The sequence below is a fragment of the Schistocerca cancellata genome, chromosome 2, assembly GCF_023864275.1.
Source record: "Schistocerca cancellata isolate TAMUIC-IGC-003103 chromosome 2, iqSchCanc2.1, whole genome shotgun sequence".
Classification (NCBI taxonomy): domain Eukaryota; kingdom Metazoa; phylum Arthropoda; class Insecta; order Orthoptera; family Acrididae; genus Schistocerca; species Schistocerca cancellata.
This window is the reverse complement of record NC_064627.1, coordinates 1,114,678,593-1,114,699,633: the sequence shown is the minus strand read 5'-3', so window position 1 is coordinate 1,114,699,633 and position 21,041 is coordinate 1,114,678,593. Positions and strand designations below refer to the sequence as shown.

The 21,041-nt window shown below is 40.5% G+C and overlaps 1 protein-coding gene across 1 annotated transcript in view; it reads right to left on the bottom strand.

The window, feature by feature from the left end:
* The window catches only part of LOC126163140 (meiosis 1 arrest protein-like), a 174,760-nt gene that overhangs the window by 91,962 nt on the left and 61,757 nt on the right, over nucleotides 1-21,041 (bottom strand). Inside the window, exons 5-6 of the mRNA XM_049920064.1 lie at nucleotides 299-644; nucleotides 67-215 (exon numbers count right to left, since the gene is read on the bottom strand). Of these exons, the coding sequence (XP_049776021.1) occupies nucleotides 67-215; nucleotides 299-644 (495 nt within the window). The remainder of the gene's footprint in view (nucleotides 1-66; nucleotides 216-298; nucleotides 645-21,041) is intronic.

The window sequence follows — 21,041 nt, the reverse complement described above, 5'->3', positions numbered from 1 at the left end:
AAAATGTCAGACTTTTTATCAGCTGTAATGATGGACTAACATTACAAATAAAGGAAGACTCTCTACCTGTTGGTTATAAAGGATTTCTTCCCAATCTAGTCTCCAACACTGTGTCGGATAAAGTCTGTGCGGGAATCCGAAGACAAAAGATTCACAAAGCCCACTTAGGGAAACACGAGCAATAACTTCCAATTCAAATATGGGCAGATCTTTTGCTGTAAAAATAATAATAAGTTTATAATGTTGTAAGCTACAAAAAAAGGAGACTTCGGAAAACCACATATTGAATTATACATACATGAGTTCTTCCCCACACTATTTCCTCCAAATTGGAAACTGAAGAAATCAGTTTGTATCTGATAACGATGTCCATAAGGCAAAGATAGTGTGTTGATTATACTTTCTCTGATATCACATTTTACAGTAAAATCAATTTTAGTTTTTGACTTTCCAGGAAACAACAAACGCAAATGTTCTTGATCACTGTCACAGTCACATAACCAAATTTTAAAAAAATCTTGCATTTTATCTTCTGAATCAGTGAGATAAACCAGTTCAATAAATGCCAAAGAATTTTGAACCCTTCTGCTTGGCATTTGCAATAGTTGAAAAGAGTTTTCACCATATGATGTAAGTTCAGCTACCTACACAAAAAGAAATATACATTGTTACACTACTGAGTGAAATGCTTGGTCAACTCAGAATGAATACAGTGGAAGTTTGACATTCACCGAAAATCAATATCAATTAATTACAAAAGGAAACTGATTGCTTAAAAAACGAAAAACCAGCTTCTGGAGCTGAGGTTGCAAATGCATATTAATGCAGTGGCACTTGAGGTAGCCAATTTGAATCCTAGAGGTGGAAGAAATTTTCATCATCAGTATTTGGCTACCAAGTGGAGAAAAGTTATGACACATTCATGTTCACTAGATTTTTTGAATAATATGGATAAAGTCCACATGGCTCTTAAGCACCTCACATTGTGAGAACATGCATCACTGTCCAAGGTGATCCATCCATAGAATAAGGACATTACACGTCAGCACTCCTGATGCGTCCCAAGAGGAGAAAGTTGTGTTCTAGCACTATGTTTCACCCTCTCCTTTCCCTGATAATAATCATCATCAGTAACATAAATGTGATAACACACTATATTTTTACTGATCACAATGACTAAACAGCTACACCTATGACACTTGAGGCATATAAATAGCTGAAATGGCAGTACCCAGAGAAGCTAGCAGTGGCACAAGAACCATAAGAATAAACAAACTATTTTTAATGCTACTTTCCAGATTGCTCTTTCTCTACTACTGATATTTTGTGTTTGAAGAAGAATATTGGTATTTATTAATGAAAATGAGCTACTTATGCAGTGTCACATCATAGACTTATTAGAAATCAACATTATATGTAAAGTCTGCAAATCACTGTGAGTTTTACAGCAGAGACTGTTTCCAATTGTGCCACATTTTAAGATTTCTTCCCATCTAACTTGTATAAGGATTGTGGGAAAAGTGATCGTTTAACTGCCTCTGCTTGCACTGCCATATATGTAATCTTGCCTTTGTGATCCCTACGGAAGTGATGCATTGAGTGTTGTGACTCGCCGATCTTTCAAAGTGCCGCTGTGCAGTTACGCGCGTCCTCTACATGCGGCGCTGTCTGCCAGCCATGCAGCAGCAGTGCCACCTAAGCGGCCAGCCAGCCAGTGGCCGCTAGACTCGGACTCAGTTATGATTTGACTGTTGAAGTGTACACGTCTTATTCTGTTTACTTGATCTGTCACTTTCATGTATTGCGTCTTCCTTGAAATATATTTGTTCAGCTTGAAGTTATAACAATTGGCAATGAGGATGGGATTTTTCTTTTCCATCATTGACCCGCATGTTTCCACGGCTACTTTAGAGCACCTATTGCAAGGTCTCATAGAACACAAACACTTCTCACAAATGCGATTCGTGATTTCGTTGCGGCATCAAATGCGGGGCGTCTCTTGTCGTTGTCTCTACCTCCTTTTCCTCCTTACGACGAGACGGCGGAAGACTGGTCTGATTATGGAAAACGTCTTCGACAGCACTTTTGGCATTTCATGTCGCAGACGAACAAACATGTAAGTCTCTGTTCCTTTCATGGATTTCACCTCAAATGTATTGGTTGTTGTTGCAATTGGCTCCTTTGAAAGATCTTGCGTCTTTGTCCTTTGCTGAAATGTGCTCACTTCTGTCTGTCTATTTTCAAAAGCAAACGCATGTGGTAGCCTCTCGTGTTGCCTTTTATCATTGTCAACAACAACCGAATCAATCCTATTGCGCTTGGGCTACTGAACTTCATGGCCTCAGTAGAAAGTGTCAATTTGTTACTGAAGTTCACAAAGAATCCTACGCCGATTCCATGGTACGGGATGCTATTATCCGATCGGCGCCCGACAAAGAAGTTGGGCAACGTGCCCTTCAGTTGGCAAATCTGACTCTAGATGAAGTCCTATCCATCGCTCAGTCTTTTGAAATTTCTCGCACCATTGGAGAGCAAATACAGGCATGGGGCGACATAGAGGAAATACAACCTCTGTGCAATATTGACGAAGCGTGTTTAGATTAGAGATTAGATTGGATTGCAGCAAAACCCACAGCAACTTCCTTCATGTCCACGGTGTTTTACGAAACATTCACGAGAAGATTGTCCACAACGTTGGGCTGTGTGTCACAAATGCAAATAAAAGGGGCACGTGTCATCCGTTTGCAAATCCGACCGCACACATGATGTTCATGAACATGATGCTGATTCTGATTCTGTGTTGTCTGTCAATTGTACTTCTTCCCTTTCAGTGAAGTTATTCCTCACTGTCCAAATACTTGGTCAAGATGTTTGCATGCAGGTGGATACTGGTTCTGCTGCCACTATCATCAATTCTCATATGTATCTTCAGTTGGTTTCTCCAATTCTGTCACCTGTCACTAGGCAATTACGGACTTACAATAAACAGAAGATTTCTCTCTTGGGACAACTAGATGCTGAGGTATCTTACAAATCTGTCTTTTCGGGCTCGGCCCATTCCTGTGTGCCTTCGTGATCAGGTCAAACGGGAGCTGGATCGTCTCACTGCTTCAGGGGTCTTGCTTCTTGTCACTTCCAGTGAGTGGTCCTCTCCTGTCGTCGTTGCTAAGCCAAATGGTGATACTCGTCTCTGTGGCGATTTCAAAGCCACTGTTAACGCTCAATGCCTTATCGACACTTACCCTATGCCTCGACCTGAAGAATTATTTACTAAACTTGCTGGAGGCCAGTATTTTTCTAAACTTGACCTGTCAGAAGCTTATCATCAACTTCCTCTCGACGCTGCTTCCCGGCAGTTTCTGGTCCTTAACATGCCTTTTGGTCTCTATCAATATCAACGATTGCCATTTGGGGTTGCCACCGCCCCTGCTTTCTTTCAGCGATTCTTGGAACAATTATTGATTACTGTCCCTGGGTGTATAAATTACAAGGACGACATTTTTGTCACTGGCTTCACTGCTGACGAACATCTTCAAAATCTCTTAACACTTTTTCATGTCTTACAGACTGCCGGTCTTAAGTGTAATCTTCAGAAATCAAAATTTTTTTCAGGCACCTCTCAAGTACTTGGGGTTTCAACTCTCTCGGGATGGTATTCGTCTGCTTCAGCAAACTGTCGCTGCGATCGATGCCCTTCCTCGCCCTACATCTGTTAACGAACTGCAGGCCTTCTTGGGGAAAATAGCACACTATCACAAGTTTTTACCGTCTGCTGCTTCGGTGGCTCAGCCGTTGCATTGCCTGTTGCATAAAAATGTGCCTTTTCAACGGTCCGTGTCATGCAATGTGGCTTTCCAGAAATTGAAGGCTATGCTGAAACAGGCCCCATGCCTGGCTACTTATCGACCTGGTCAACATCTTGTTCTTGCCACGGACGCCTCTCAATACGGGGTCAGTGCAGTTCTTGGCACCATTTTTCTGATGGTTCTGAACAACTCATTGCTTACGCCTCCAAAACGCTCACGGATGCCCAACAAAAGTATTCTCAAATTGAAAAAGAAGCTTTGGCCATTATTTATGCTCTTCATAAGTTTGGTGTTTTCTCTATGGATCCAAATTTCATCTTGTTACAGATCACAAACCACTTGTTTCCCTGTTTCATCCATCAACGTCACTTCCCGACAAGGCTGCACATCGCCTCCAGCATTGGGCTCTTTGCTTGTCTAGTTTCAATTATGAGATTCATTTCTGGCCAACGGCTCAACATGCGAATGCTGATGCACTGTCTCGCCTTCCCATGGGTCCTGATCTGGCAATCGATAGGGACAAACTTTTGCGTTTCCACCTAGATGCTGCCAAGCAGTGGGTTGTGGACGGATTCCCCGTCACCAGCGACAGGCTGGCGGCTGCTACGGGTTCTAACCCTACCCCCTTCCGGGTTTTACGCTGTGTTCAGAAGGGTTGGCTAGATCATCTGTCCACTAAGACTTCCGATCCATTGTGGAACTACTACACTTTGCATTACCGCCTCACGGCTAGGGATGGTGTTATCCTCCTTTCCACCGAAAATGCTTCACCGCGTGCTGAGGTACCTGCGTCTTTGCGTGCTTCGATCTTGCGCCTCCTTCACCAAGGGCACTGGGGTGTCTCTCGCATAAAATCTCTGGTGCGCCGTCATGTCTACTGGCCCGGCATCGACTCTGAAATCACACACATGGTCGCTGCCTGTGGCCCTTATGCGTCACAGGCTGCCGCCCCAAAGCCATCTTTGTCACCGTGGCCTTCGCCTGAGAAGCCCTGGGAGCGTATTCATGCTGACTTCGCGGGACCTTTTTTAGGTACTTATTGGCTTCTCATTATTGACGCCTACTCTAACTTTCCTTTCATTGTCCATTGCAAGTCGCCTACCGCCGCGGCAACCACCAATGCTCTAGCTTGCATTTTCTCTTTGGAAGGACTTCTACTCTTGTTACTGATAATGGTCCGCAATTTGCCTCTTCTGATTTTGTGGATTTTTGTGACTGTCACAGCACCATGCATGTCACGGCCCCTCCGTTCCATTCACAGTCAAATGGTGAGGCTGAACGACTGATCCACACATGGTGAGGCTCAGATGAGGAAAATCTTGACTTCTTCTGTTGCTGGTGATGCACTTCTCCAATTTCTGGCTTCTTACCGTTTCAGCCCCATGGGCGACCACAGCCCGGCTGAGCTCTTACATGGCCGACAGCCCCTCATGCTACTTTATCTTCTGTGGCCTTCCACCTCACGGCTGCGGGTGCCTTCGCTTGGCCGGTACACCACCGACGACCTTGTATGGGTATGGGGATACGGCAGGCGGGCAAAATGGAGTCCTGGCCGCATCTTACAACACCATGGTCAACGCCTGTATGAAATCCAGATGAACACGGGTGTTGCAGTGTGTCATTCAGACCAGCTTCGGCCTCGTGTGCCGGCAACGCCTGTTCCGGATGCCGCTACACCACCTTTGGCTCTAACTAATGCTCGGGATACTGGAATCTCTCATTAGTCACAACGCAGTCCTCTCACCATCATATCGCTGCCAGCACAAGAACTGGCGCCACCAGGAGACGTGCCCACGGAGGAACCAGATGACCATCATCTGTCGGACCAACTCTACTCGTCTCCTTATCCTACGGACGCAGACACATCGCCCATGTCTCCAGTTATAACAACCGGACTTGTCGCAACAGGCAGATTGGAGCACGGGGCCCCAGCAGATTCGACGCCCATGTCTCCTGTCATCTCGACCCATTATCATCGGGGACACTTCCGTCCGTACGGGAAGCCGCCTCCTTGAGACTTTACAGCCAGTCAAACAACACCTATGGAAGTTAGCAATCTACAGGCCACCTCCATCAAGACCTGTGCAAAAAATTCAAAGGGGGGAAAAGTGTTGTGACTCGTGAATCTTTCAAAGTGGCACCGCGCAGTTACGCATGTCCTCTACATGTGGCGCTGTCTGCCAGCCATGCAGCAGGAGCACCGCCTAAGCGGACAGCCAGCCAGCAGCCGCTAGACTCTGACTCAGTTATGATTTGACTGTTAAAGTGTACACACGTCTTACTCTGTTTCCTTGATCTGGGACTTTCATGTATTGCGTCTTCCTTGAAATATAATTGTTCAACTTGAAGTTATAACAATCTATACCTTTTTATTACTTTTACTTGCAACCCTTAGTGGAAAAATATCACAAAAACAGTTGCTTCCAGGTCACAATTCGCATTATCACCATGATGTAACAGCTCATGTACTGCATGTCAAAAATTAGAAAATCAAGGATGTTCTAACCAAAGAAAAAGTACTTGGGATAGTGTAATGAAAAGTGTGAAGTCATCCACGTGAGTATTAAAAGAAATCCACTAAATTTTGGTTACATAATAAATCGTAGGTCGTAATTTCAACTAAATACTTAGGATTTACGGATTTGAATAATTTCAATCAAAATAATCACATAAATGATGTAGTGATGTAAAGCAAACCAAAGACTGCAGTTTATTGGCAGAACACTTACAAAGTGCTATATGTTTGCTTATTTTGTGTTCACATATCTTAATCTCACCCAGCCAGTCTATTGTTTTCAACATATGATCCATAAATAATATGAACAACAGTGGAGACAGGTCGCAGCCTTGTCTTACCCCTGAAACTACTCTGAACCATGAACTCAATTTACCGTCAACTCTAACTGCTGCCTGACTATCTATGCAAAGACCTTTAATTGCTTGCAAAAGTTTGCCTCCTATTCCATAATCTCGTAGAATAGACAATAACTTCCTCCTAGGAACCCAGTCATAAGCCTTTTCTAGATCTATAAAGCATATATACAATTCCCTATTCCACTCTTAACACTTCACCATTATTTGCCGTAAGCTAAAGATCTGGTCCTGACAACCTCTAAGAGGCCTAAACCAACACTGATTTTCATCCAATTGGTCCTCAACTAATACTCGCACTTTCCTTTCAACAATACCTGAGAAGATTTTACCCACAACGCTGATTAAAGAGATACCTCTGTAGTTGTTACAATCTTTTCTGTTTCCATGTTTAAAGATTGGTGTGATTACTGCTTTCGTCCAGTCTGATGGAACCTGCCCCGACTCCCATGCCATTTCAATTATCCTGTGTAGCCATTTAAGACCTGACATTCCACTGTATTTGATGAGTTCCGACTTAATTTCATCCACCCCAGACGCTTTATTGCACTGCAATCTACTGCCCATTTTCTCCGCTTCCTAAAATGTGATCCTATTTCCATCATCATTCCTATCCCATTGTACATCGAAATCTGAAACATTACTGATCGTATTTTCACCTACATTGAGCAACTCTTCAAAATATTCCCTCCATCTGCCCAAGACATCAACCGGATTCACCAGAAGTTTTCCTGACCTGTCCAAAATACTTAGTCATTTCCTTCTTACCTCCCTTTCGAAGACTGCTAATTACACTCCAGAATGGTTTTCCAGCAGCTTGACGCAAAGTCTCCAACCTGTTTCCAAAGTCTTCCCAAGATTTCTTCTTGGATGCTGCAATTATCTGTTTGGATTGTTTCTTTCTTCAATGTAACTTTCTCTGTCTACCTGAGTTCTAATACGCAGCCATTTTTGATACGCCTTCTTTTTGCTTTTACAAGCTGCCTTGACTATGTCATTCCACCAAGCTGTTTGCTTCATCCTACATTTACACACTACTGTTCCAAGACATTCTTTAGCCGCTTCTAGTACTGTGTCCCTGTACCTTGTCCATTCCTTTTCCAATGACTGTAATTGACTTCATTCAACTAACTGGTACCTTTCTGAGATCACTGTTATGTACTTGTGCCGATTTCCTTATCCTGAAGTTTCTCCACTCTTATCCTCCTACATATGGACCTGACCTCCTGCACTTTCGGCCTCACAGTACCAATTTCACCGCAGATTAAATAGTGATCAGTGTCATCAAAGAATCCCCTGAATACATGTGTGTCCCTCACAGCCTTCCTGAATTCCTGATCTGTTATTATATAGTCAATGACAGATCTGGTTCCCCTGCCTTCCCAAGTATACCGGTGAATATTCTTATGTTTAAAAAAAGAGTTTGTGGTTACTAAGCCCATACTGGCACAGAAATCCAAGAGTTGTTTCCCGTTCCTGTTGCCCTCCATATGCTCTCCAAATTTACCCATAACCTTTTCATACCCTTCTGTTCGATTTCCAATCCTGGCATTAAAATTACCCATGAGCAGAACACTGTCCTTGTCCTTTACTCTAACAACTACACCACTGAGTGCATCATAAAAACTATCCATCTTATCTGGATCTGTCCCTTCACAATGCGAATATACTGACACAATCCTAATTTTCTTGGTAGACACTGTCAAATCTATCCAAATCAGTCGTTCTTTTACATACCTTATTGCAACTACGCTGGGTTCAATTTCTTTCCTGACGTAAAGCCCTACACCCCATTGTGCTATTCCTGCTTTGACTCCTGGCAGGTAGACCTTGTATTCTCCCACTTACTCTTCTTTCTCACCCCTTACCCGAATGTCCCTAACAGCTAAAACGTCCAACCCCATCTTACTTGTAGCCTCTGCCAGCTCTACTTTCTTCCCAGAGGAGCCCCATTGATATTAATAGCTCCCCATCTCATTACCATTCGTTTGCCGAGTCATATCTTAGGAGTCCCTGGTTTGTCAATTAGAGGTGGGACTCCATCACCTCCAAAGGTCCGAGGCATTTTGCTCTGATTGTTGCCAGCATCATATTTAAAGTACCAAGGAAGCAGGTTGCTTGCCTTACTTGCCCCGGGTCCCACTGAGTTTTACCCCTAACGGTTAAAGGACTAACTGGTGGATTTGGTAGTCTTTGCCATCTTCGCACAAAGGTGACCACGACTCAGAATATGTCCGAGTGAAGGATTCCACGTCGGGTATATAAGGAGGCGTGAGTAAGGAAAGAGAACATAAGCCAGAGAGGAATTGATTGTGATAATTACTAAGGAATGTCAGTTTAACAAATATTTTGATGATTTGTAGGATAGTGGGACTCTTATAACCTAAGTAAACATATTATATATTGAATAGTGTATAGAGACATAGTATATACCAAGTAAGAGCAAATTGAAAAGTAGGGGAGTACTCTAGGGACTAAATGAAGTATCAAGAAGTGAGAGTGTAGTGTAAAATACATTTTTATTTTTACCAGGAAATATTTAATTATAGTATACAATAGATGTATACTAGGGCAATGAACCATGAGGCCTACTCACAAAAGACAAGGGGGGCGTACCAGACATTTGCTAAGGATATAGGGCAGGCGTCCCTAGATAGAGATAGGACAACCTGTGGCCTTATGAATAAGAATATCTTATGATGGGGTGTACCGAGCAGAATGGAAGGAGGAGTGCACTCATAGGGTCAACCCACCTGTAAAGTATAGGTACTGATCCTAGGGGAAAAGGACAGTATTGTGATAGGAGTCACACATTTTATAGGAATTATTGTGGTAAGTTTGAATTCTACATAACACTAGCATTATTATGTGTTATGAGTGTCGTAAAGAACACATTCATTTGCCCACAGTTCCTCCAGACTACAAACTACTGTGAATAATGGGAAACTAGTATCTGCTAAAGAAAAAATAGTACACAGAATTAGAATAAAGGATGAAATAATCAAGTGTCTATGACACCTGGAGTTTATGATTGGAAATCAGAAATGTTGTCTGCATGATTCCTAGATATAAAAGAACTGACTCCAACATTAGTTGAAATGCTCAAGTTGTTATTATCAAAGTAGAATGAAAAAAGAAGAGCTAAGTATTAAATAAAAGGCTATTCTCGATTATTAAAAGAAATTGAATGTATGCTGGTTAAAATGTGAATTAGTATTATGTGGGACATTAAAGTTCATGATGTTGTTGTTGTGGTCTTCAGTCCTGAGACTGGTTTGATGCAGCTCTCCATGCTACCTATCCTGTGCAAGCTTCTTCATCTCCCAGTACCTACTGCAACCTACATCCTTCTGAATCTGCTTAGTGTATTCATCTCTTGGTCTCCCCCTATGATTTTTACCCTCCACGCTGCCCTCCAATACTAAATTGGTGATCCCTTGATGCCTCAGAACATGTCCTACCAACCGATCCCTTCTTCTGGTCAAGTTGTGCCACAAACTTCTCTTCTCCCCAATCCTATTCAATACTTCCTTATTAGTTATGTGATCTACCCATCTAATCATCAGCATTCTTCTGTAGCACCACATTTCGAAAGCTTCTATTCTCTTCTTGTCCAAACTATTTACCGTCCATGTTTCACTTCCATACATGGCTACACTCCATACAAATACTTTCAGAAATGACTTCCTGACACTTAAATCTATACTCGATGTTAACAAATTTCTCTTCTTGAGAAACGCTTTCCTTGCCATTGCCAGTCTACATTTTATATCCTCTCTACTTCGACCATCATCAGTTATTTTGCTCCCCAAATAGCAAAACTCCTTTACTACTTTAAGTGCCTCATTTCCTAATCTAATTCCCTCAGCATCACCCGACTTAATTCGACTACATTCCATTATCCTCGTTTTGCTTTTGTTGATGTTCATCTTATATCCTCCTTTCAAGATACTGTCCATTCCGTTCAACTGCTCTTCCAGGTCCTTTGCTGTCTCTGACAGAATTACAATGTCATCGGCAAACCTCAAGGTTTTTATTTCTTCTCCATGAATTTTAATACCTAGTCCGAATTTTTCTTTTGTTTCCTTTACTGCTTGCTCAATATACAGATTGAATAACATCGGGGAGAGGCTACAACCCTGTCTTACTCCCTTCCGAGCCACTGCTTCCCTTTCATGCCCCTCAACTCATATAACTGCCATCTGGTTTCTGTACAAATTGTAAATAGCCTTTCGCTCCCTGTATTTTACCCCTGCCACCTTTAGAATTTGAAAGAGAGTATTCCAGTCAACATTGTCAAAAGCTTTCTCTAAGTCTACAAATGCTAGAAACATAGGTTTGCCTTTCCTTAATCTTTCTTCTAAGATAAGTCGTAAGGTCAGTATTGCCTCACGTGTTCCAACATTTCTACGGAATCGAAACTGATCTTCCCCGATGTCGGCTTCTACTAGTTTTTCCATTCATCTGTAAATAATTCGTGTTAGTATTTTGCAGCTGTGGCTTATTAAACTGATTGTTCGGTAATTTTCACATCTGTCAACACCTGCTTTCTTTGGGATTGGAATTATTATATTCTTCTTGAAGTCTGAGGGTATTTCGCCTGTTTCATACATCTTGCTCACCAGATGGTAGAGTTTTGTCAGGACTGGCTCTCCCAAGGCCATCAGTAGTTCCAATGGAATGTTGTCTACTCCGGGGGCCTTGTTTCGGCTCAGGTCTTTCAGTGCTCTGTCAAACTCTTCACGCAGTATCATATCTCCCATTTCATCTTCATCTACATCCTCTTCCATTTCCATAATATTGTCCTCAAGTACATCACCCTTGTATAGACCCTCTATATACTCCTTCCACCTTTCTGCTTTCCCTTCTTTGCTTAGAACTGGGTTTCCATCTGAGCTCTTGATGTTCATACAAGTGGTTCTCTTATCTCCAAAGGTCTCTTTAATTTTCCTGTAGGCAGTATCTATCTTACCCCTAGTGAGATAAGCCTCTACATCCTTACATTTGTCCTCTAGCCATCCCTGCTTAGCCATTTTGCACTTCCTGTAGATCTCATTTTTGAGACGTTTGTATTCCTTTTTGCCTGCTTCATTAACTGCATTTTTATATTTCCTCCTTTCATCAAGTAAATTCAATATTTCTTCTGTTACCCAAGGATTTCTAAGAGCCCTGGTCTTTTTACCTACTTGATCCTCTGCTGCCTTCACTACTTCATCCCTCAAAGCTACCCATTCTTCTTCTACTGTATTTCTTTCCCCCATTCCTGTCAATTGTTCCCTTATGCTCTCCCTAAAACTCTGTACAACCTCTGGTTCTTTCAGTTTATCCAGGTCCCATCTACTTAAATTCCCACCTTTTTGCAGTTTCTTCAGTTTTAATCTACGGGTCGTAACTAATAGATTGTGGTCAGAGTCCACATCTGCCCCTGGAAATGTCTTACAATTTAAAACCAGGTTCCTAAATCTCTGTCTTACCATTATATAATCTATCTGATACCTTTTAGTATCTCCAGGGTTCTTCCATGTATACAACCTTCTATCATGATTCTTAAACGAAGTGTTAGCTATAATTAAGTTGTGCTCTGTGCAAAATTCTACCAGGCGGCTTCCTCTTTCATTTCTTAGCCCCAATCCATATTCACCTACTACATTTCCTTCTCTCCCTTTTCCTACACTCGAATTCCAGTCACCCATGAGTATTAAATTTTCGTCTCCCTTCACTATCTGAATAATTTCTTTTATATCATCATACATTTCTTCAATTTCTTCGTCAACTGCAGAGCTAGTTGGCATATAAACTTGTACTACTGTAGTAGGCGTGGGCTTCGTGTCTATCTTGGCCACAATAATGCGTTCACTATGCTGTTTGTAGTAGCTTACCCGCATTCCTATTTTCCTATTCATTATTAAACCTACTCCTGCATTACCCCTACTTGACTTTGTGTTTATAACCCTGTAGTCACCTGACCAGAAGTCTTCTTCCTCCTGCCACCGAACTTCACTAATTCCCACTATATCTAACTTTAACCTATCCATTTCCCTTTTTAAATTTTCTAACCTACCTGCCCGATTAAGGGATCTGACATTCCACGCTCCGATCCGTAGGACGCCAGTTTTCTTTCTCCTGATAACGACATCCTTTTGAGTAGTCCCCGCCCGGAGATCCGAATGGGGGACTATTTTACCTCCGGAATATTTTACCCAAGAGGACGCCATCATCATTTAATCATACAGTAAAGCTGCATGCCCTCGGGAAAAATTACGGCCGTAGTTTCCCCTTGCTTTCAGCCGTTCGCAGTACCAGCACAGCAATGCCGTTTTGGTTATTGTTTCAAGGCCAGATCAGTCAATCATCCAGACTGTTGCCCTTGCAACTACTGAAAAGGCTGCTGCCCCTCTTCAGGAACCACACGTTTGTCTGGCCTCTCAACAGATACCCCTCCGTTGTGGTTGTACCTACGGTACGGCCATCTGTATCGCTGAGGCACGCAAGCCTCCCCACCAACGGCAAGGTCCATGGTTCATGGGGGAGGGGAAGTTCATGATGATTATGTATAAAATATCGTGTGTTTGAGCTAAGGTGAGGGATATGTAGTGCTTCGAGAATTTCCGCGCAAATTCTAGAACTAGTCATCTTTCTACTGTCTTGAACAAACAGTATTTTAAATATAAGTGGGAGAGTGGAAACGTATCTACTGTGCCACCTGTTTCTGCGTGCATGTTGGAAGTTTGTTATGAGAAGACCGTAAGCGTGCCAGTCGAACGATGCCAACAAGTGTTTGCAGCTAGCGCCACAGAAGCCATGATGAAACAACAAGGAGTAATCACGTCGTATTCTTTGCTGCTTTAGTGACTGTGATTACTGTTAAAGAAAAATGAACAACTGAATACAGACTTTAAAGTACTTCACGTATTGGACTTGCTAGAGGCAAGACAGGTTCATAAATTATGTGGCTGTTAAACCAATTTTATTGCAGATGTATTTTATCGAGTCTAACGCAAGATGAATCGGTTGACTTGTAAACATTCGAATATTAATGTGAGAACTGGTGAATATGTTATTGGTGGAAGCTGAAATATACCAAGACTGTACTAAAAGTATTCTTTGAGTACTAAATTATTTCCAAAGTAGAGAGAGAGAGAGAGAGAGAGAGAGAGAGAGAGAGAGAGAGTCTTATAAATTCCTGTAACCAGCATTATTCTTCGGAGAAGAAGGTTTTGGAGGTTGACGGAGCTGACAATCCAGAGAAGAGGATCGGCTATGCAGATCAAGTAAGTCAACTGATGTGAGAGAGGCATGAATTTTGCAACCCACCTTCACAAGATGCAGTCTATCTTACCTCAGGGGTAATGTGCACACCAATTCCCACCTCATGTCACCACCTAGAAAGTCAGAATAAGTTGCGATAAGGTGGGACGAGTCATGAGGACAGGTAGGGGCACCCCTGGAATAACCGAGGACGATGAAATCAAAATTCCTAGCTGGCACAACTCTCTAACAACCGAGGATGATGCAGTCAAACTCCTAGCGGGCACAACTCTCTAAGAACCAAGGATGATGTAGTCAAGCTCCTATTGGGCACATGTCTCTAACAACCAAGGATGACACAGTCACCTACCAGGAGAAGTTTTGGGTGACGTAGTAACAATTCCTCGCTGTCATGTTTCTCTAATAAACTGTATGTGGGGGATGATGGAATAGTGTAAGAAGTAGGGGGGTAGTGTAAGAAATTGGGGGAATTTGGTGCAGGAAAGTTTTATTACAGAAGACACACCAAAAACAAATCGGGATCCGATGGTCATCACTCAGCCCGTTAACACCTAATGTTAACATCCCTGGGAGGTATAAAACTTTATGTCCTTTACATTCTATTTTCCCTTCTCTGATCCAGTTGTAGGATCTACTAAGAATATGGCTTTGGGATATATTACCGTTTGTATTCGGTAAGGTCCTTCATATTTCTGAAAAATTTCTCTTTCTTCAGGGAAGAGCTCTGAAGATGTTGTTTTACCAGAACTAGGTCATCAACCTTGTATTGAGGTTCAACCATGTTCTCATTATGTTAACTCACTCTTTGCTGTGCCTTTTTAACTGAATTCTTGGAAACTATTTCCTGATTAAGATCGTAATCAACAGTAGGTTGTTAAGGTCAATTAAAACATTTAATCAGAGGTTCCTCTACAAAAGGTTTGCCTATTACTTTTAAAGGTGTTAATCCAGTTGATAAATGTGGCAATTCATTTAAAATAAGCTCAAAGTCTTTAATTTTTGTCGCTCATAAAGTATGCTTTTCGTGGCACTAGGTGCAGCATAATTTCCCCAATTTCTTTCATAACTCTTTCACACAGATTCGAGGATGGGTTATAGTTGCATATTAATACTTGACGAATATCTTCCCAAGCTAGAAATTCTTTAAATTTGTTATTGACAAATTGTGGTCCATTATCTGTGAGAAATCATTTTGGTTTCCTTACCTTCAGAAAGTACTGTTGCAAACAGTGTATAACCGTCTGTGTATTTGCTCTTTTGATAGGATACAAGTTAACATACTCTATGATGACCAAAATGTATGTCACTCCTCCCTTTCCTTTATGAATCGGTTTAAAAATAATCTGCTGCTGCAAGATCACGTAACGAATTAGGAATAATTGGAGGTCCTAATTAAAGATGCTACTTTATCTCTTAGCCTCTTAAAATAAAATAATAGAAGTTATTCATATGAGCTATACACTTTTTTATCCTGAACTGTCCATATCCTGTATGAACATACCACACAATTTTGTCTTCCATTAACTTCAGAATGCATATGCACCATCGTTGCGATGTTATACTGTCTTTCCAAAGCAAATTATGCCCTATAATTTTCCACTTTCCTGCTTGATTGGGAGATAAGGAATTCCTGATACACATAGCAAACATTTATGTAAAATGGGGATCATAATGGATGTTTTCTGTTATTCTTCGAGCCATTTCTTGTACCCTGGTCTACAGATATTCTACTGTTATAAAGTTAATTGCAAAAATTACACCGGGTCCTTCCATACGTTTAAACTCTTCCATAGCTATAGGTAACCTAGACAAAGCATCTGGTACTATATTCTCAGGACCTTTTACATACTGTATCCTAATGTCATAATCCTGTAGGAACAACATCCATCACACGAATCTACTATGTAACAATCGACTACTCATTAGAAAAGATAAAGGATGATGATCTGTATAGATATGGATTTCTGACCCCCATACTAGTGTTCGAAATTTCTGGATACTCCATACAATTGCTAACAGTTCCTTTTCAGTAGCCGTGTAATTTAATTCATGTTTATTCAGACAATGACTGGCAAAGGCTATGGTGTTTTCCATGTTCTAGATCCCACTCCCCTTGGAAGAGTTCTGTAGCAATACCATAATCAGACGCATCAGTTGAAATTTTAAGTGGCTTGCCCATAATTGGATGATGTAGTATGGGTGATTCTACTAGGGCTCTCGTCATGTTTTCAAACGCATCATTTGCCTCTTGATCCCAAAACCACGGTATTCGTTTTCTTAACAAACGTAAAATTCTTGGGTCTTTCAGTTCTTGACTTTGTATATATTGTCTATAGTATCCAGTGATTCCTACAAATCCCTTCAATTGTCGTATGTTTCTAGGGGGTGGACATTCTTTAATAGCTTTTATGTGTTCAGGATCTGGTCGAATCCCCTGCACCCCTACAATATGCCCCAAAAACTTAAGCACTTGCTGCGCAAAGTGTGATTTAGACAATTTCACTGTAATACTTTTTTCTTTAAATTTTTTCAGGGTCTTACTCAAAGTTAGACAATGTTCTTCCCAGGTAGCTTAGATTATGAGGATATCATCTATATGTATTATTAAATCCTTTAACAAATCTCTCCCTAATGCCTTGTCCAACCCACATATAAATACTGATAATGAGATATTAAGTCCAAATGGTAACACATTGAAATGATATGATTTACCATCAAACAGCAATGCGGTATACTTCTTTGATTCAGGATATAACCCAATTTGCCAATATCCTCCAGTCAGGTCCATCATGCTAAAAAACCTTGCTTTCTCAAATTTGGATAACAATTCATCTATGTTAATGGGTCTGTATCATTATGTCTCTATATGTTTATTCAATGCACACAAATCTAGCACTAATCATACACCTCCTGTAACCTTTTTACCACTACTAAAGGGTTATTCATGACGCTCATGACGTTCTATTATATTGTTGTCAACCATTTTGTCAGTTTCCTCCTTAACTGCTTCTTTCAAACTTAGCGATATTGGATATGGCTTACAGAAAAATGGAGTGTCATCTTTGATTTTAAACTTACATATGTAATCGCTGTTATTACCGGGACGATCGGAAAATACTTCTTCATATGTCATTAGAATTCTATATAAATCTAGTTTTTGTTTGTTGATTAATATTGGAGATTAATTTACTTTGGTGTATGTCAGCTCGATGTGATATGTGATTTACATTGTCAATCTCTGGTGACAATCGTGCTGTAGCAGTTAATTGTTGACATTAACACTCAGTTGTTTGTTTACCAATGTAGCTGTCTGTCACAAACGGTACCCAATATCTACTGTCCCCTTTCCCAAAACATAAAAGATTTTCCTCAAAGTGTAAAATGACTTTAAATTCTAATAGTCAATCTAACCCAAATAATACATCTCTATTGATATTTTCTACTATTAACAATGTCTGAAGAACCAATTTATTTCCAATGTGGCAGTTTACCTGGGTTTCGTGTTTCACAACTTTACTCTTCGTTCCTGTTATACCAACTATTTAAACTGGTAACAGAGGTAAGTGATGTCTAGTCTGTAATGTGCTAACGAACGCACTAGAAATGAGTGACACCTCACTCCCTGAATCTATAAATATGTTAACTTCAGAAGTCTCCACAGTTCCTGCTATTATTGGTTGTGGATAATTGGTAGTCAAGCTTGGTTCTTCCAGTAACAACCATTCTTTTCTAGGTATTTTGTGCGTGAAATTGACATACTTATTGTAAACTAGGCCTCCTAGTGTATCTCTACGGCATGGGCCCCAGCCCTGGATGCAGATTGCACTACGTTTTCCTCATTATTAGCAATCACCGCTTAGTTACCAAATTGGGGTACTATGTTACTACTTTGTGCTTTATTATTACTTGGCACAAATTCCTGTGAAGTTACTGGACCTAAATTCGAAGGTGTATGCTTCTTCTGATAATTATCATTACCATTATTTCCTATTGCACTGGTGTACTCTAGCTAAGTTGGCCTCATGTTTTTTTTAAAATTATTATTACTATTCGTCTTGCAATTCTGATTTTCACTTTGGTGTACATTCTTGTCACAGTCTTTATTTAAGGCATCCAGAGCATCCACAAAGGACAAAACCTCTTCTACTGTTTTCCACCCACTACATAATATATCTTTCCTTACATAAATGGGTAATCATCTTATTAAAATTTAAACTAACCCCTCTTCCTCCATGGGCTTACATAAGTACTTCGACCGTGTTACATGCCAGTCACAATACTTTCTCACTGTACCCCACCTATTACTGTAATACTTCTGGTTCCACATGTCTGATGTTAATTTTTCCTGGGCACTTGCTGACCAATACTTCTCTTTAAACTTCTTTTGAAAATCTCCCCAAGAGGAAAAGTTCTCAGTGTTTGCTGTACCCCACTCTGAGGCTTCCCCTAATAGATACCCCACAGCAGACTCAATCTTTTTCAAATCCTCCCACTTCTTGGGCAAGGCTTGGTTGAACATTTTCAAAAAATGGGTAGGATGTACTTCCCTGTCTGGCTGAAACTTAGGGAATTGCCTGGATAAGCCAGAATTGGCTTCCCATTGTGAATTAATCATTCCCTCACTAGTCAATACCACATCAGGAGAAGTCATCCTTTTATCTATTTTGTCCTGAATAAGTTTGAATTCTTTCCATAGTTCATCCATACCTCTCTTGGTATTACTAAACTCAGAAGATAAAATAGGAGATATGTTCTCAGAGATTACTCTCACAGCAACTTTTCGGTCTATCATCTCCTCTACCTGTTTCTCCAGACTGCTTATATTTATTATGTCTCAGGTTGCTAATTTCTCTTTACAGTTTCTTTCCGCATTATCTACTCGAGTGTTAATGCCTGCGATTGGACTATTGGTATTAGCTTATCCTACTTTTCAATATTTTCTTTTAAGGTATGCAACCTCTGCTTTACAGCATCAAGTGTAACATTACATACATTTTGAAATGATCCTAATTTTTCACTCAGTTTAGTTTCTACACTATTACATTTATCTTCAATATCAAAGTCCAACTTTTTTTTCAAATTCTGGAATTGATCATTCTGTCTCTGATTCAAGTCAGTGAACAGTTGATTTACGTGACTGCTTAAAGAACTAGTTAATTCAACTTTCAAGTCTATTTTAAGATTTTCTACATTAGTAGTTAAAGTGTCAAATTCGGTCTTCAAATTTCCCATACCTTCACATAAATTACTAAATTCTTTACTTTGTGAATCTACCTTAGCACTTAACAATCCTAAAGTTTTATTCTGAACATCCAATTTATTATTTAATTGAGTATTCACTGTATCTAATTCTCTACTTAAATTAGCACTCTGTGCCCTGAGTTTTTCAATTAAAGTTGCACTTATTTCATTTCTCAAAGAAGCACCCTGGTCATCTATTTTATGATTTAACTGAGTATTTACCGAGTCTAATTTAAGACTTAGTTCCTTTCTTAAAGAAGCATTTTGGGCATTCATTAAGCCTAATTCTTTACTTTGTGCATCTAATCTACAATTTAATTGTAAACTCTGAGCCTTGATGTGATACACTAACTCAGACCAATCAGGCCCCCCTCTCCACTAATTCTCATAGCCACTGCTGGTTCGGAAGTCTCTTCAGCTGGCTGCACGTTTTCCATGGTTTTACCAACTTTAGATTTAAATAAATAAAAATAAAAATTAAAAAAAAAACTGAGCATAATAACTACACTAACACAGGCTAGTGAACGGTTTCTTCAACTTTATACTCAAACAATTATTGTTTTACGCTTACCCAGCGTAGAGTTTCAGGCTGCGTCAATGAGCAGGTGTGGAATCAGCACCAGTGAACAGTAACTGGTGCTGGTGGCGTTGGTTGCTGGTTTCCGCATGGGCATCAGTGAGCTGATGTAGAATCAGCACCGGTTAGCAGCAACTGGTGCTGGTGGTGTCAGATGTTGTTTCCGCGTCTGCATCCCCGCGATGCGTGTGAGAGCTGTGCACTTCCCACACCGGATCTTCTTAGTTGAATTATTCTCATCGTATCGCTTCTTAGTCTAATAAGTCGAGGCCTTCTTTCCGTTCTTTTAATGTTATTACTTTCGTATGTCTTTCACTGTGCTGCATTCACAAATTTTTTCATTTGATTTTTGGACTTAATCCAGTTACACGAAACAGTCCTCTTGTCTTGTTATACCTGGTTGCTACAGCAACACATTATATCTTCTGCTTCGATTTCCTCTCAAAATTCCTGTTTTTTCAAGTCCTTTTTCACTAGTCTCCATGTTCTAATGCTTTAGACGACCCAAAGTGATGTGAAGTTGGATTGCAAAATTCACGCCTCTCACACATCAGTTGACTTACTTGATCTGCGCAGCCGATCTTCTTCTCTGGATTGTCGGCTCCGTTGATCTTCAAAACCTTCTTCTCCAAAGAATAATGCAGGTTACAGGAATTTATAAGACTATCTCTCTACTTTGGAAATAATTTAGTACTCGAATAATACTTTTAGTTCAGTCTTGGTATATTTCAGCTTCCTCCAATAACATATTCACCATTTCTCACATTAATATTCGAATGTTTACAAGTCAACCGATTTGATAAAATACAATTGAACCCGTCTTGCCTCTAGTGAGTCCAATACGTGAAGTACTTAAAAGTCTATATTCAAGTGTTCATTTTTCTTTAACAATACTCACAGTCACTAAAACATCAAAGAATACTGCATAATTACTCCTTGTTCTTTCATCACGCCTTCTGTGGCGCTAGCGGCGTCGTTCGACCGCCACACTTACAGTCTTCTCATAACGAACTTCCAACCTGCATACAGAAACAGATGTCGCAGTAGATACATTTCCACTCTCCTGCTTATATTTAAAATATTGTGTGTTCGAGACGGTAGAAGGACCAATGGTTCTAGAATTTATGCAGAAATTCTCGAAGCACTACACTATTCGCAATGTTAACACCAGAGCTCCGCATTTTTCTGTTACTTCTTTAGTGATTCCTCTTAGTTTTATTCTCTCATTGGCATCAATGCCTGTCATACCATCCACTGCTGACTCCTTTATAATGCTA